General features: G+C 32.2%; 3 protein-coding genes across 4 annotated transcripts in view; 2 read left to right on the forward strand and 1 right to left on the reverse strand.

Annotated features, from left to right (window-relative positions):
* LOC118746717 (cilia- and flagella-associated protein 298) overlaps positions 1-17,856 on the reverse strand; it is a gene marked incomplete in the record, with an annotated part of 91,998 nt that overhangs the window by 73,447 nt on the left and 695 nt on the right.
* On the forward strand, positions 603-9,047 carry LOC118746714. The gene is made up of 2 exons (XM_036480603.1): positions 603-3,314; positions 8,046-9,047. The coding sequence occupies exon 1, from the start codon at positions 1,955-1,957 to the stop codon at positions 3,302-3,304; it is 1,350 nt and encodes a 449-aa protein (XP_036336496.1). The 5' UTR covers positions 603-1,954; the 3' UTR covers positions 3,305-3,314; positions 8,046-9,047.
* LOC118746716 (protein tipE) lies at positions 9,182-16,682 on the forward strand. Of its 2 annotated transcripts, none has more exons than XM_036480605.1 (5): positions 9,182-9,700; positions 10,448-10,643; positions 11,398-11,571; positions 11,707-11,943; positions 14,530-14,602. In XM_036480605.1, exons 1-5 carry the CDS (start codon positions 9,478-9,480, stop codon positions 14,585-14,587), a joined length of 888 nt encoding a protein of 295 aa, XP_036336498.1. In that variant the 5' UTR covers positions 9,182-9,477; the 3' UTR covers positions 14,588-14,602. The 2 variants fall into 2 exon arrangements, with proteins under 2 accessions (XP_036336498.1, XP_036336497.1); XM_036480604.1 differs by lacking the exon at positions 14,530-14,602 and adding an exon at positions 15,908-16,682 and having other exon boundaries at positions 9,190-9,700.

The following is a 17,856-nucleotide window of genomic DNA, read 5'->3' on the forward strand; positions in this document are numbered from 1 at the left end:
AAAAAAACACACATACCGCACTACTTCAAATAAAATGAAAGAAGCAAACGAAAGAAGTGAACAATCAAAAATATGCAAAAATAGAGCACGCAAGCCAGTAAAATTGCCAAACGACCAAGCGTCTATATTGCCAAATGTCATGCAAAGTTGGGTGGGGACGGGGTAAAAGATGTACGAGAAAGCAAAAAGTAAGTAAAGCAGTGCCAAGCTGCCAAAAAAAATTGAATGACATGGCTGTGTAGACAGAGGTAAGCCCCGCAGAGAGTAAACGAAACTGCCAAAAGCATGACAAGCAACGAAATGCTAGGAATTCAACAAAGAAAACAATCAGCAAATACAGAAGGAACGCTGCTATCGATTTTTATTTTTCGCTGTACTCCGAGTTAGCAAAGTGCGCGCGCATGCTTAGTGATTTCGTGCAAAAATTTCTTTTGAGTTTCGAAGGAGCTTTCGCCCAGCAGTTTCTCAGCTATGTATGCTCTCTGCCACTTTGCATACATGCCTCCACACATGCTCTCCAAAAATCTCAACGCTATTAGAGTTTTAAGAGGATTGTATGGCGCTAGGCGTATAGGCAGATAAGCACTTTTAGGCTGCCATTTGGCCAGTTTGCAATACACACAACATACTCATATTGCCCGTGGTCGGAGCGGTGCAAAGAACGAAAACGAAAATCTTGAAACGATTGAAGAAGTTGTGAAAAAAATGTCTACTTGATAGAAAAAAAAGGAGAAAGCGAACTCAATTTTAATAAAAAAAGGAGCAAATTTTGAATTTGCTGCAACGCTAAATCAATAAAAAGTGCTAGAAAATGTGGCCAGTTGTATTTAGTGCAGACAGGGAAGGCGTGAAATAATGTGCCAGCAGGACATACTTCAGTGCAGCTGAACTAAGAGTAGCAAAAAACAGGCAGATTTAGTGGCACAGTGGCAGTTAACTTACAGCGAATTGGCCTGTATTAAATTGCGTGGACCAATTTGTGTGCATAAATGGGTGTGTGAGCGTTTTTTGCGTATGCGAATGCGGCTGCTGGAGGCCCCCCGCCCCCCCTATTCGCTGTGACCGAGTGACCGAAAAATTTCTATGTAGAATGCCTGCGTAAGTTGGCTACAGCGCCTCAATTAAAATTTATAACTGTCAATGAAAACGAAAAATTAGCGCAACACGCAAGCAAACACAGGCGAAAAGCCAAAAGCCAACGCTGCCAAACTGCTAGGAAAAATCAATATGCAAGCATTTTTCGTGACCATCAAAAGACTCGGCTAGGATGTTTGTTTAAAAAGCAATGAAGTGAGGGTGAAAGTATGAAAATAAACTAAAAGTAAAATACAAAAAAAAAAAAACAACAAAAAAAGTCAGTTATATAAATCACTTAAAAAACACCTTAATGTATAGTGGCGGTATTAGGCTTAGCCAGCATTTTTTAATCCAACGTCGACTATCGGAATTAATCGCACGAGTTTTTTTAGTGTTTGTGCGCTTAGCTGTGTGTGACTGCCATATGCTACAATCGATAGCGAGACGAAGCTAACTAAACCAAATTGTAGCTGTCAACGTGCTAAAAGCCAATACATATACACACATTCATAGAGCCAAACTGGCAGTCGATTTATACACCCACGCCTAGGTGGCTGGCGAATGTGTTTGGCGAAGGAATTTGACGGTGGCCAGAGAATTTTAGAAATTTTTAGCGCACAAAGCGTTGCTTGCATCAAAAATTAAGTGCGAATAAGAAATGGAATAAAAAACACTAAATCAGAAATCAAAACTAAGCCACTGAACGTAGCAGAACTTGGAAAAACTTCGGCAACAAACTACAATCAAGCAGAACGGCAAAGGCAACGTCAGCTGAAAAACTCGCTCGCTCAGCTAAAAACTGCTCATACATACCAACTGCCAAGCGTGAATCGCGCATCGTCTCACTCACTAGCAACAGCCCACCACCACCACCACAATGGGTAAGAAAAAGGTGCCTAGCGAGGACCTAATCGTCCCACCACAGGATCAGCGCATTTGTGGCACCATTTGTGTGTGTCAAATGACGCTTGTGCTCAGTTCGGTGGCGCTAGTCTATCTAACTGTCGCCATTTATATGCCATCGACTCGCGCCTTCAAGAGCGGCATCGATCCAACGCCCGTCATGTGCACCACCACACGCGCCGTCAACAAGGACAATTGCGAATGGGGTTCGTGCGGTGAATGGTGTCTGAGCAAGACCTCCGGCGCCTGCATACAAATCTATGTAAATTTGCGCAGCAACGGCACCAATCTCACATTCCAGAATTGTACGAATTCAGCGAATAAGACATGCTATGGCATCGATCAGGACCGCGCCGATAAGGCGCGTTGCATTAATGATGAGTGTAAAAATTTGACGGGCACATTCAATTGTACCGAAGGTCAATGCTTAAATATAACCGATGCATTTGAGTGTGTTTTCAAGAATAGCGATTCGCCGGTTAAGTGTTCGGGTCGGCGGGGGAAAATCAATTGTATGGATATAAACGGTTTGTATTCGTGTAATCGTGGGACATGTCGTAAGATACGCACCCCCTACAATTGTGATCGGCGTTGTGTCGATATACCGACGCGCAATAAGAATGTTGTAGTGCTAAGCGGTGATAAAGTGTATTTGTCGCAGTGTCAGAATGCCATCAATGCCGAAACAAAAGAGGAGGTGTGGAACGAATCGGCCGATAATGTTGTGATGGCATCGTGTTATTTCATTAAGAATACATCGGATCGCGTTGAGGCAGTAGATTGCATTAATGGTTCGACGCTTGAGCACAATATGCTCACCGATTTGACAAATTTCACTTATTTGAGTCATTTGCACATATCGGTTTCGGTGCCGACACCCGAAATAGCGCCACCCGATTTCGATTTGACCATTTCGAATGAATCGAAATTGATGATAAATCTAGAGGGTTGTGTGAATACGCTGATGGATGAGTGCAAGGAATTCTTGAAGGATTTCGGCCGTGATGGCAGCGATCATAATGCACGCGCGCGTTTTCCTTGCTTTTACTCGCCCTCAAAGAAGGAGATTGTTGTGGCACGTTTCGATTTGGAGGTTACCTATCGTCAGTTTGTGATTGCCTCGGTGGTGCCATCGGTGTTGTTCGTCGTTTCGTGTCTGGTGCTGCTGCTCTGTCAGAAGACTGTCTATGTGGGTGATGATGCGAAAATGCGGTTCAAAGGTTGTGTGGATACGGATACGATATTGGCGAAAAATAATATAGGTTCACAAAACAATTTGGGCGATACTGGTGGAGGGGGAGGCGACGATGTAATGGCACTATGAGATCCGTCACGTAAGCATGGGAATTTTATTTTCATTATTTTTACTAATATTATTATGGAAAACAAGGGAACGAACGAAGAAATCACCAGTTTATTGTGTATATACCTCTTTTGGTTTGACTTTGGCCAGCTTTTTCACATACATGCATATGTAAATTGTAATGCTTATTCTACACTTCCAGCATACTTTCAGCTGTATCAACGCGGATTGAAACCACCTGAAAGCTCAAATATTTATCCACCCTTTTGAACAATTGTGCTGTTGTTATTGTGTCTGTAATATCGTCGCTTATGGTGTAGGTTTCAAAACATTTTGTGAATAAATACATTTCGATAATTGTAGAGAGAGAAGAGAGTTCGTAAATATATCCATATGTACTAAGTAGATGCAGTCCGTTTTTTTGGCATTAGCTTTGTTCGGAGGCTTAGAGCTTTCACTGAGTAGAAACGCATTTGTTAAACGTGAATTTTGTAAGAAAAATTTTATAGCTTTTCAATATATGTATAATCACGTATGTACCTAGACTTCATAAAAAAGCCATATGACGGATTTCCACAACACAGTAAATGTCAAAAGTTTAATAAAAAATTAGGGCATTAAAAATATTGCCTATTACCTATTTTTTGCCCAGGGGACATTCGGCATTATATAGATTCGAACTCCAAAATTTCTTTAGGCGTTGTGGTAAAAAAAAAAATTAATGGCAAAGTTTTGCATATACACTACGCGAAAAAGTATTGGCATAGAGAACTTTCCACAAGATATACGATTATTTTTTTAAAAATTTTTTGTCCGATAATTTTTTCCGAAAATGTGGTGCACTCATACTACAACAAAAAATATAAAAATATAATTTTTAAACTTTATGCAAAACTCGGCAAAATTCTATAAATTTTCAACTTCTTAATCCAATTTTTTGGTACTTTTTTAATTTTTTGAGTATGCAGTTTTGTAGCCCATCAAATTTTAGTATAGAAAATGGAAGTTTAAATTATTCAAAAAGTATTTTCGAAAATGTTGTTTGTATAGAAGAAACTGCGTGAAAAATATTGTCAAAAATCAACGGTGCCAATACCTTTTCGGCCAGTGTACATATTTGTGTTGTTAATTGTTTTAAGTCTGTTCGTAAATGAAATTTTTTAAATGGCATATCCTTTTCGTCATTTCCACGCCAAGTGAAAACTCGGCATAAGAAAAATCTAAACGCTTTCAGCATGTAAGAAAAACTCTTACATGGATTTCGCAACAAATATCTTATGGCGGATTTCCACATGCAAATCAATGGCAAAAGCTTTAATGGAAGATTTGCATTAAATAATATTCGTGTCTTTCCTTTTTGCCTGATGAAAATTCGTCATTATATAGATTTCACAAAAACCTAACGGCCAATTTCCTCTAGACATTGAAATTACAAAAATTCTACTAACTAAATTGAGCGTTAAATAATAAAAACTCTTGACATTTTTTAAATTACACAAATTTTTCGGCGTTTCAATGTCTAGTGCAATTTCAGCATTAAAGCTTTCGCTATGTAAAAAATAAACTTATACAGTATTTCCACAAAGCAATGAGGTAATAAAAATTGTATTTACAATGTTTGGGGATAAAAAACTTTTCTTATTAGAAAATTAAAGAATTGTTTTGCCATTTTGAAAATCTCACTGGATTTTCTTGGTAAAGTAAAGTTTTTGGGATAATGTAAATTTACCATAAAAATAAGAAAAACTTAATTAATACCATTTATTACTTCTTGTGTTCCAAAATACGTAATAGTTTGGATTTAAAATCTTTAGGATAGTTTAAAAGAGATCCTGAACGAAATTTCCGGGTATAACATTTATGAAGCAGTTATTCGGCTCAGTCAATGCTTCCAAAAGAGGAAGTAGTTACCGGTAATAATTCGATTTTTCATATTTCTGACGCCATCATCTTAAAAAACTATACTTTATTCATGGTATAGTTAGTGGCAATCCGGCATTAGTGTAGTAATGTTTCCGATATATACACATTCATACATGGTAGATATGGGTACATTAGATTGTGTAAACAAATAGCTTCGTGGGTCTAATTTGAGCATTCACAAGTTCACAAATTAAATTTAGTAATGTGGTTACTTTTCATCATTTAAGATAAACTTGTAGGTTATAATCATCATTAATGCAAAAGGAGCTGTTCGACAGATAAAAAAAAATCAAGTCTTACAAATTCCAGCCTTATTGACACTTTAGATCGGCTATAATCATTCCTATGCAAATTTAAGCAGTTTTTTGCTCCCCTAAATTTTCAAATCTGTTCAACAGCGCTTTTTACATTAATGAAAACAATATTTATTTGTGGTAAAGCTTTTAAACGCTCAGTTACAGTTGTATAACCTATTTCCTCCTAAAACCAGATATATATGTACATTTTTATATATTTATACATAAGTGTGGTAAATTTTTCGTAATTAATTGCGCTTTTAGACCCCTAAATCTGTTAACATATCGAGCCCTAACCGGCAAAAGGATGTATGAGACATTTTTTTCAAAATTTCTTTTATGCAGAAATTTTCCTAAAGCATCTAGATCACTGATGTTCAAAACAGCGCCAGCGGGCGGAAGTCTTCAAAGCTCTCTGTAGAGTAAAAGCTTTCTCTGGGCATCACTGATCTAGATCAGCGATGGAAAGAGAGAGCTTTTACTCTGCACGCGAATACATAAAATGTATAGAAAGCTTATAAAGAGTTTTGCCCGCGGGCAAGACGGTACCCATCACTGATCTAGATGCATTTCTGTATCAAAAATAGAATGTTGAAAAAATGTCGCTTACATCTTTTTGGCGGTTAGGGCTCGATATTATTTAAACTTTGAACCGTTCCAAGTATGTATATAAACTTGGAGCTTTCACAATACAGCATAAAGTTTAGTATACAAGTTTTGTCCGTCACTTTCATAAGCGAAATATGCAAACATATATACATACATACATTCATATAATGAAAGACATTCTTTGAGTTACCCAATTGAGAGTATGATATTCTTTTTCAGTCTTTTGTTGTGTCTAGGAGATTTTGGAGGGTTCAAGCTTTAACTAAGAAATCTCTTTATATCAACATTACTTAAGAAAAAAATATAAGCTTCATATCAAAGTTGAGAGCTTTTACCAACTGCATATAAACTTTATTGGAAATGCTAGGGCATTCGAAAGAAGAGAACTTACAGGGAAATTGTACCAAAAAAGTCTTTTGTAAGACAAGTGAAAGGCAGAAGGCAAGATAGTTTGAAAGAATTCGTTACACGCGATCTCGCGATGTGCACATATAATTTTCTCGAGAGATCCGAGGTTGGAGTCCTCGGCAGCGAATTTTTTCCCGTTTTTGTAATTAAATTTATATTATTTTTTAATTTTTTTTTTAATTTAATTTTCGTTTAATTTTTAGGTTTCATTGTTTTAAAATTAAATTTTTTTTAGTACCACAATTGTTTATTAGGAAAAATTTGAAAAGCAACAAAGTCTAAGCGGTAGAAGTTATAGCAGCTATTTCGGAGATCACATCTCTTCATCAGACAAAAAAAAATAAAGTAATAAAAAAAATAAAATTTTAATGAGCCACAATAACATTAAAAAATAATTAAATTTTTTTCTTATTTTTAAATTTATTAATTTAGAGAAAAATCCAGGATTTTATTTTATTTTTAAAGAAAAAAGTATATTTTTTGAATTTCATTTAACTTTCGGAAACTTACTTTTTTCATTTTTTAATTACATTACATTTTTTATTTTTTTTTTTTATTTAATTCTGGTAAATTTTTTAGATTATACCGGTTATTTAAAATGAAAAATATATATTTTTTTTCATTTACTTTTTGAAGATATTTTTTATCAATTAGTCAATAAGAAAATTTTAAAATATCTTTACACCTGACACCCTAGCAGACTATTGCAAGTACCGCAAATAAACGAGTTCTGTATTTTAATAAAGTTTGCACTAAAATAAAGTAAATTCTCTGAAAAAAAGATACAGATTTTCTAAAATTGTTGAATAGGAGGGTTCTTGTCTTTTTATCTACACACATGCATACATTCAAAGCGTTAGATATTTACTTTCTACAACTCAAGCATACATACATACATACTATGTACATACATATATGCAGAAATGCCGTAGACCTATTTCGATAAAATTACTGAGATGTCATAAGGTGGCCCTTATTTTGTTCTACGTGCAAAATGAAGATATCCACGAAAACTTTAAAATCTTAAATACATTTAAAATTAAAAATTATTATTATTTTCTGAATCGCGTAGATTCGAAAAAAATTGCTTTAAATTGGATAAGATTGACATATTATTAAATCTTATTTAAATAAATTCATAATATCCCTAAATTATAGCTGGTAAAGTCAAAATTTTTTCGAAAATAAATATTTTTTAACCCCAGCAGCGGCCACTAATTTATTTTATTTTTTTTTAATTTTCGTGGATGGCTTTATTTTGTACGTAGAAAGAAATAAAGGTGTATCCCATGATGTTGATATTTTTAAGGATCACCCTAATATGTGCATATGTATTTCAAAAACAATATAAAAGTTATGTAGGGGTTTTTTGCCACTTTATATCAATAGAGAATTTAGTTTCGATTTTAATTGTTTAAACTTAAAAAATTAATATCATAGAACTATCAGTATATATTTATCTTTATTTAAAATAACTTATAAACAGAATTCTACAGCATTTGTAAATATAAACTTTAAATTTCTAGGCATTCCTCTGCTCCAAGAAGACAGTCCAGTACATCAGGCCGGAGTGTTTGCTATGCAATAGAGCGTGCAAACAGGTTAACTGTAACAACAACAACATACTTATACCATACTCACTTCACTAACTCAATTCAAAAAGAAACCAAGAAAAAAATATAAAAAAGTATTTCACTTTCAGCCCACTAAAAAAAATAAATAAGTTACACTACCCGCAAATTGCGCTTGCCTGCAAAAAACGACATCTTTTGCTAAAAAAAAATATCGAAAAAAACAAAAAAAAATCAACAAACAGTAATCAAGTGTTGCTGCAAGCAGATTTCCAAAAAACGCTCGAAAGCAAATAACCTCTAATTAAAATAAATATTTATTCGCACTTCTTAGCTGAGAAAAAGCCGAATAGAGCAGTTCGGCCAACACGAAAATCTTTTTCAAATTATTCATTCAGACAATATTAGATTTACGCATGTAATTTAAACGATTTTTATTAACAACTTAAGTCATTGTTTGTGAACCCAGAAAAAATACTTGCTTTAAGTTTTTGAAATTCAAAAAGAGAAAAACAAACTGTGTATTCACTCGAATTTTAAGGCAAGACAAAGTTTTTATACATTTTAAGGCTAAAACTTATTGTAAATTTGTTAAAACACAAAACCTCTATCCAAGCGCTTATTGCACTAATTTCGTACAAACGGGCACTCAGACACACACACACACACAAAAATATTTCAAGAGTAATTCACCTAAAGTCACAAATACACACACACACACAGACATATATAAGCACACAAACTCACTTGTTATGGAAAGTCAAACGGTTTGGAGGGATGCGTGATCAACAAAATATTCAAGAAAATTTTGGTACAAAAAAAAAATGTAAAAAAATTTTAAATTAAATGAAGAGAATCTAAATACCACTTGTAAACGAACACTAAATGTAGCAAAGGAAACTAGCACAGCAAACAGACTAGGACAACAACAGAAAATAGATGACCAAAATTATGTAGCACACAAAAAAAAATATTAGTTAAAATAGCATACAGATAGATAAATATGGAAAGTATTTAGCGAATAGCAGAAGAAGAAAATAATTTAAGAAAAAAACTTACAGAATTATTAAAAAGATAAAGGAAAGGAAAAAAAAGTAAAATAGTATTAAAATCAACAAATCACTGATGTAATAAACAACAAACCATGGGCTTATAAACCAATCGAAAACTTACATACACATATAACAAACCACACCAAAACAAACTCAAAATACATACAAATACAAAGACCGTTAGCTTTAACGCTCGAACAATCGAATAGAGTATTCCAATACAAACACAATCGAACAATAAGAGTAGTGAAAGCACGAAACGTCTAGGCTCTCGAGCAAGCCAACGATTACGAGTAATACCAGCAGCAGCAGCGAACGGGCCCCAAATTGGCAACATGAAGAAAAGCTCAACAGCTACGACGACAATGTCGTTCCCAACCAGTCCGACCATTTCGGCGCATACTATCACCGGCAGTAAAATTAGTTTGGGCAGCACAAAGACAGCGACTTCGGGTCGTTCTAGTCGCACGGGTTTGCAATCGCCACAGCGAAAGAAGAGCGATCTAGAATTGGAGTCTATATTGGAGAAGGCTAAATTTTACACATCGCTGTGCCTTGGTGAGTGTAGTGTGTTAATGAAGCTTTTTGATTTATGGAAATATGCAGTGGCGGGGAAATAAATAGGGGCGCTAAAGTTTAACAAATTTCGGCTATTTTTATTTTGCTAATTCAAAGTTTATTATGGCTAACAAAAACTATATAAGCCCGAATTTAAAACTTTGTACAAAAACTAGGAAAATTCGACAAAAGTTTATAGAAAATACTTCAAACTTTTTAATCAGAATTTTTAGAAAAAATTTTGGCATGCAGTTTTGTAGCTCATAAAATAAAAAACCAAGTGTGAAGCAGCTAGCATTTAGCGTTTTTTTTTTTAAGACATTTTCTTGCACGCAAAGTATGTTCGACAATATTTTTATATGTATGGAGAAAAATGCACAACACTGTCCGCATAAAAAATTGCCAAAATGCAACGGTAATTCCTAGCTACTTCAAACTTGCACTTTATTATACTAAAATTTATCCCGCTACAAAACTGCATGCCTAGAATTCTTTAAATTCTAAATAAAAGGTTTGAAATTTTTATCAACATTCGTCGAATTTTTATAAATCTTGAACAAATTTTTGAAACGTTTCAAAGTTTGACTTACATGGTTTTTTTTAGATAAAGAGCTATATTTTTATAAAAAAAAAAATTATAAAGATCAAATAAACAAAAGAAAAACAACCAAAACTTGTTCAAATATCGCGTCCCTATTTATTTCCCCGCCGTATGTTTAACATATTAACTTTAATTTTTATTTCTAGGAACCACTGCAATTCTCTCGGTCTTTGCCTTCCTCTTCCTCATACCATTCGTTGTGGATCCGGCAATTTCGACAATAATCGCAGATTATGATCCTGTGCCAGTTACTTGTATTGTCATTGATCATATCTATGCGGAAGGCATTCGAAACTGTTCGTGGAGTTCATGCCGCGAAGGCTGTACGTCATCACTCACCAAGTAAGTTTTCAAGGGAGAAAAAGTGGAAACTAGAAACCTAAGCAAGATTTGGTAGAAAACTATTAAAAGTCTAATTAAAATAGTGACAATTTTTTGTAAATTTAAGAGATACAAATCGTATTTTAACCTATTTTAAAATGTAAATGAGTTGAGCACATAAAAGTGTTTAGTCGCGAAATCTATTTGGTTAGATCATATATGTATTACAATTTTAATTTACTATTAGAACTGACCGAAGGGGAAAAAATCATTTTTCACTTAAATATTTGGAGAAACTGAAAGTCTCATTAAATAGCCTTTCGTGAAATTTATTTATTTTTTTATTTCATATTAGAGCTGACAGAAAGGAAAAAAATCATTTTTCATTTAAATTGCTGTTGTAACCGACAAAAGGTCCCATTCAATTACCTCTCCAGTTGTGATATTTCATAAGCTAACTTTGGCAGTCAACGTTATTGTAGCTTTTTAGAAAGGTGGCAACCCCATTCCAAAATTTCCTTAAAGCTTTTCCAAATTTTCCTATTTAAATGCCTTTCAATAATTTCAAAAATTCTGTTAGGTGGCAACCCTATTATTTTTAATTAGTGTTATAATCTATATCTTATTCCCCAAAGTATTAGCGGCATACTGTGAACTTTCGTCAAAATCCGACCTAGTAGATTTTGCCTGAAAGCGTTACAAACATCCAAACAAACTTTCACATTTATAATATTAGTTAAACTTATTTTTTCACAATATTTCATTGACCTTTCAGGTGCCATCAGTTGTATGTCAACTATACACGCATCCCCTTCAGTGAATGGGAGAAAAATCCACGTGAATTGGATAAGGTGCAATGGGATGTTAGCTATACGAAATTTCTGATCAATTCCGAAGGCTGCGGTTATCCACCCACAACGAATTGTAGTGTCTTTGCGCGCCAATATGGGTAAGAAGAGTGAGAAAATTGTTTGTTGTTTGTTATACATAACTCTATCATACTATGTATTTATTTACCTACATACATACGTAGTATATTATTCTCACACTGACCATCTCATATTCAACTCTCTTTATGCTGCAGCTACTCACACATTGGCGAACCATTTCCCTGCTACTATAGTCGTGCCTACCCGGAAGTGGTGATCGGTCGCTACTCGTGGGAGAATAATTTGTATCATCTTATTTTGTCAATCATCATACCAAATGTGCTATTCGCCATTTCGATTGGTGTGCTAAGCTATTGGTATTGTCCCTGCTGCGACAAGGCTTGCAACAAGTCTTCGCGCGTCTATGCGGAGAAGTTTCCCTCGAAGGAAGAGTGAGTTATCAAAAACACACATGATTTTACCTTGATTAAAATTAACTACCACTACTACGATATCATACACATACATATGTACTTACAACTTACTTATGCTCGTTTTACATGAAGGCATTATCGTTTAATACATACATACATGTTGAGATGTTGTAATGGGCCTTAACTACTTACTATTTATATAAAATTAACAAAAAAAAAAACTGTTGTCATTTATACTACATATATCCAAAATGTACCTGCATCTAGAACCTGCGTGATTTGGAATGTTTTTCAAAATTTGTTATTGCATCCGTAAATTAATAGATAGCATAAATACATATTTATTTAGTATGTTATATATTTTCATGTGTAGTAATAAATATATACATTCGTACTACTTGTAGAAAATTCGATTGTACTATTATTGATCGTCATATCTTTTTCATAATAAATAATTTAATATTTTATACATACGTTGTTAGCAAACAAATGTCAAGTCATGATATAAATAAGTAGATATTTTAAGTTTACCGTACAAGAAAAACAGCATGTTATTTAGATTTAAAAACATACATACATACATAAATCACCGATTTAATTTGACCTTAGTTTCATGTAAACGCTTAAAGGAAAAAAATTGACATACATTTTTGGTAGCCTAAGAAACTTGAAACTGGACATACATAAGGGATTAAATTTCTAGTCATTCAAAAACAGAAAATAAATTTTTTGTCTAGTAAAAACTGGACATAATTTTGGTTAATAAAAGAAGGGCATACATTCTTGGTAATTAAAAAACAAGGCATAGATTTTTGGTGATTTGAAAATTTGACATAATTTTTGGCAGATAAAAAACAGGACATACATTTTTATTGAATTAAAGACTCGTCTCTAGACATAAATTTTTAATTACCATAAAATGGACATCATCATTCACCTTTTTGGAAATTTAAAAACTGACCACAAATTCTTGTTAATTTGAGAATTGAACATAATTTTTGGCCAATCGATTTTTAGGTATTTAAAAACTGGGCATATCTTTTGGTTACTTAATATATTCACACAAATTTTTGGTTTTTCAAAAACAAGACATACAGTTTTGTTATATAAAAATTAAAACATTCATTTTTGATCATTTAAAATATGCTCTTTTTACTATTAAGAACTGGAATTTTTCGTCACTTAAAACCAGGGTATACATTTTTGGTAATCTAAAAAAACTGCACATAAGCTGTTGAAAATTCTGAAACCGGACATAAATTTTGGTTATTTTAAACATAAATTTCGGGTCCAATAAAAACTGAATCTCTGTTTTTGACTATTGAGAAACTTGACATAAACTTTCGGTCATACAAATTTTTGTCCTTTAAAATTGGTTAAAGGAAAACAGAACACAAATTTTTGGTAACTCAAAACCCAGTTATGTATGTCCAATTTTTAAACAACCCCAAAGCTAATTTAAGTAATTAAACATTTATTCCAGACTTTAAATTGCAATAATTCATTTTCAGTTTTCGAAAAAAAAAATATGTCGAATTTTTATGTCCAACATTTTTTTGTTCCAATGTCTATATTTTGAATTTCTAAATTTTTTACCACTGTGTAAATATTGGAAAATAGAACACAAATTTGTGTTAAAACACAAGCTATTTGCATTTTTAAACAAACCCAAAAACTAATTTCAATTAGATACTGAAAATTGTTTCGAGATTTTAAATTGCAACCATTTTGTACAAGTTTATAAAATGCAAGAATTCATGTTCAGTTTTGAAATAAATTAAAAAAAAAATCCACTTTTTAGGTCCACAAATTTATGCAAATAAATATGTGCAGTTTTTAAATATCCAAACTTTTTGTCAACTTTTCCTACTAATTCATGAATCTATGTCTTACGTTAAAAAAATGATTTAAATATTTATGTCAAAAATATTGCAACCAGTTTTTAAATTAAAAAAATTGTGTTTTAAATTACCAAAAGCTTATGTCCAATTATAAAATTTTCAAAAATTTGCCTTGAGTTTTTAGATCCTTTAGAAATTAAATCGCAATAATGTATGCCAAATTTTCAAATGAACAAGGAAATATGTTCAGTTTTTATGTCCACAAATTTTTGTCGGATTTTTGATTTACCAAAATATCAGATATGATAAGTTTTTAAATGTCCAAAAATTTATATACATTTAGTGTTTAAATTACTAAATGCTTTTATGTCCAGTTTGGAAATGGCCAAAAATTCATGTCCACTTTTTAATATAAATTTTGTACTCTCCTAAATACTGAATAACTTTAACTTTCAGTTTTGTTTACTTTGCATGCTCCGCTATATACTCCTTTTAAACGTCTTTATTGGAAAATGTAATTGGCGTTGGTTGTTATTGCTTTGTATCATCAAAATTTAGGAAACCAAAAATGCATAACTTTTATTTTCATTTTTTTTTTGCTATTATTTCCTACCGCCTTACAAATTCTTTTCCCTCATATGAAGTAAATAATATTTAGTAGTATTGCCATTTATTTAAGTATGCCTTTTGAAAAACAAAAATAAAACCCAAAAAAAAGAAACTACTAAAATCAACATTTACAATTACTAACGAATTTTTACAGGATTGTTAACTGCATGAATTGCAAACCGGAGAAAACGTTATCCCTCAGTAATTTTTAAGCGTAAATTATGCAAGTGCCTGTTTGAAACCGTTTGAAGTAAATTTAAAAATAAAGTTATTAATCCAAAATAGAAACGAAAACTTAAGAGAATAGTGATATGCTACTTTACAAGTGAGATTTAATGCAGCTGAAATACCTACTAGTTATTAGTTAGTAATTAAATAACTTTTTGTGCACCTTCTTTTATCCTCTAATAAATTGTTAGTTATCTCTCTCATAAAAAAAAATAGTTGTTGGAATTTAGTGTTGTTTGAATGGCACTTAAAGTAGAGCACACAGTTTTCCCTATTGATATTTGAAATATATAAAAATAAAACGGCTAATGGTGGCTAATGATTTTTACCGATGACTTTTATAAATAAAACTCATCAATAACTGTTATCTAAGACATATAATATAAAAATCAAAAATAACTGTTATTTTCAGACTTTTTAGATAAAAATCAAAAATAATTGATGATTTATTTCGGCATTGCGCCATCTTCAGTGTCATTATTCGTTCAAAATAATTGTTATTATTCGCTTCAAAAATAATTGTTATTATGGATTTATAAAATAAAAATAAAAAATAATTTTTTTTTTTAATTTTACATAAAAACTGCAAATAAAAATTTATTTTCAAGCTTGGTTCTAGGTGAAAAAAGAAATCAACTGGTATGCACTACCAGTTAGTTAGTCGTAGAACAGTTTTCATCAATAACTGTTATGTTCGGACCCTGGTAGAGGGTATTCACATTGGGAAAGTCTGCCTCCGAATCGAAATTTTTTTCAAAATTTTATTTTTGATACAGAAGTGCTCCTAGGGCATCTAGATGCATTTCTGCATCAATTAGAGAATTAAAAAAAAAAATCGTTTAAATTTTCTTGGCTATTAAAGCCGATATAAACGGCAGTTAATTTCGAAAATTTAATAACATGCAAGTTTTACTCTCGCACAAAATAATCGTTTATTTTAGATTTTACCCGCAAGAATTTTTATTTATTTATCTTTCTTTTATTTGCAGTAAGCAATTTACTATTATTACTTTTAGTAACTTAATTCCAGAAATTTGTTTGCCACGTACATACCTACGTAGTAGTTAGTTGAGTAGCAGTTGATTGATTTTGCATGCATTAGTCTAGTCTACACTCCGATTACTCCAGCAATTTAAAATACCCACATTGAACACATGATCAGCATGATATTTTTGTAGTGAAAGTTGAAGAATTTTGCACACAATTCACCAAAAAAAAAAACAACACCATACATTTCAATTAAAAGTCCAACAAAGCTTTTAAGAACACATGCTATTTCAATTATTATAAAATTTCTGTTGTAGAAAACTTCTGTGTCAAAGTGACGACGAAGATGATATGGAATACTAGTGAACTAGAAAATCTAGTGTTATGCTAGAAGAAGAAGAAGAAGAAGAAGAAGAAGAAGAACTCCTCGTAGCATTAGCAAACAGCTGCTCTCACAACAAATACAATACATACAATGAAAACAATTTTAGAAAATTTAGAAAATCGATAAACACATTTTGTATTCCTATTCGTATTCGTATTTGTAGTCATTCGTATTCAATAGTTAAATGCCAACATATATTTACGCTCAGATTCGTAGATAGTGCATACATACATACAAATAAATGTACAGAAAAGTAAGTACAATATGTACTCGCATAGCATCATCTAAGTAGCTATTTATTCATATTCGTAAATGTACTCTATGCAGCGTATGTATGTTGGTATGCGAACAAATGATGTTCGTCTTCGCATTCGTATTCGTATTCATGTACTATATTCACCTAGCCACCAGTCTCAGTATTCGCAATCCGAAATATTTTCCCACTCCATATTTAGCGCTAAATACACACACAAACGCAATAGTATGTACATACGTATATGTGCTAACAATACAATAGTATAAATATAGCAGCTTATCACAAAAGGCCAATGCAGTATTTGCTACTAATTTCTTAAAGCTTTTAGTCGTCATAGTTATTTTCAAATTGCAAATGCACTTGAAGTAAAACTTGATATGCAATGCTATGTATAGCACGATATTATATGTAGTATATGAATAAATAAAATATGTAAGCTTTTTTGAATTTATATTATAATGATAATAATAATAATAAAAAAACAACCCTCAAATTGTATATGTATATGAATAGCCGCTAAGTAAATGTGTAGAATAAGAAAGTATACGTCGACAGCTTAGTTTTGAAAGTTAGCAAATAAAAACTTAATCGCATTGTTACTAAGTATTATTTAAGTAACATTAATTTAAAGCTTTTGCTCATACTGGCAATGAAAGTGAAAGCTTTGGAAGAAGTGATAATTCATATTAAAATTTTTTGAGAACTTCATTAACGAAGATATGCAAGTAAAAGCTTTGAATTAAGTGAAAGCTCTGGCTGAAGTGAAAGTTGCAAGCGTAAAAAAGTTTTGAACATATCTTATCAATCCAATGCAAGCAACAAAAAAATAAACTTTCACTCCCTAAACAAATCACTGTTATTAGCTTTTCTCATTTAACTTTCTTCGTATAAATATTTTCAAGTAAACCCCTTCGTTGAAGTAAAAGCAGCGAGTGAATGTAACAACTTTGATAGCAGCGAAAGCTGCAAAATTCACAACTTTTTAGAAAGCTTTTGCTTAGTAAGTATTATTAAACGCAAGTAAAGACGCTTAGAAAAGTGGAGGCTACAAATTCAAAAGTCCAGCTGAAATCTGTGTGCAAGCTTTTATACAAGCAATTGTTTAATCAGCAAGCGTTTGAAAAAAAATTGTTTTTATAAAGGTGTTAGCGTTTTCTAAAAATGGGTTAATCAGCAAGCACTTAAAAGAAGACATCATTTCTAGAATTCTTAGCAACTTTTCTAAAGCTTTAGCATCAGCAAGCGATTTATAAAGATCTGCTGCAATCGAAACTGGGTGAAAGCTCTGCGCATAAGTGAAAGCTTTTTTGTGAAAGTGAAAGCTTTGCACTTTTTTCACTCCCACTTTTGCAGCACATATAAGCAAGTCATTTTATTGCATTCATGCTGTTTATTTCAGATTCCTTCGCGTCTAAAATTTACAAAACTTCTCAAGCTTTTCACTACGATATGTACTCGTATGTTAAAAATTAATTGAAAAATGTTATTTATGTATTAATATACATTTATTAAAAAAATATTGTGATAATAGTCATAAAAAATTTTGTTCTCAGCGTGTTTTACTGTACCAAAAAAAAAAAAATTGTTTTGAAGTGTATGTATTGAAGTTGTATAATAGGGCAAAA

This window comes from Rhagoletis pomonella, unplaced genomic scaffold (assembly GCF_013731165.1).
Source record: "Rhagoletis pomonella isolate Grant_MI unplaced genomic scaffold, Rhpom_1.0 Rhpom_scaffold_00011, whole genome shotgun sequence".
In the NCBI taxonomy this organism is placed as follows: Eukaryota; Metazoa; Arthropoda; class Insecta; order Diptera; family Tephritidae; genus Rhagoletis; species Rhagoletis pomonella.

Bases quoted from the DNA above. Each gene is read 5' to 3' on its own strand.
- LOC118746714 (XM_036480603.1), top strand. From the start codon at position 1,955: ATGGGTAAGAAAAAGGTGCCTAGCGAGGACCTAATCGTCCCACCACAG.
- LOC118746716 (XM_036480605.1), top strand. From the start codon at position 9,478: ATGAAGAAAAGCTCAACAGCTACGACGACAATGTCGTTCCCAACCAGT. The intron at 9,701-10,447 runs GTGAGTGTAGTG...TTTTATTTCTAG, and splicing joins TTACACATCGCTGTGCCTTG to GAACCACTGCAATTCTCTCG. The intron at 10,644-11,397 runs GTAAGTTTTCAA...TTGACCTTTCAG, and splicing joins TGTACGTCATCACTCACCAA to GTGCCATCAGTTGTATGTCA.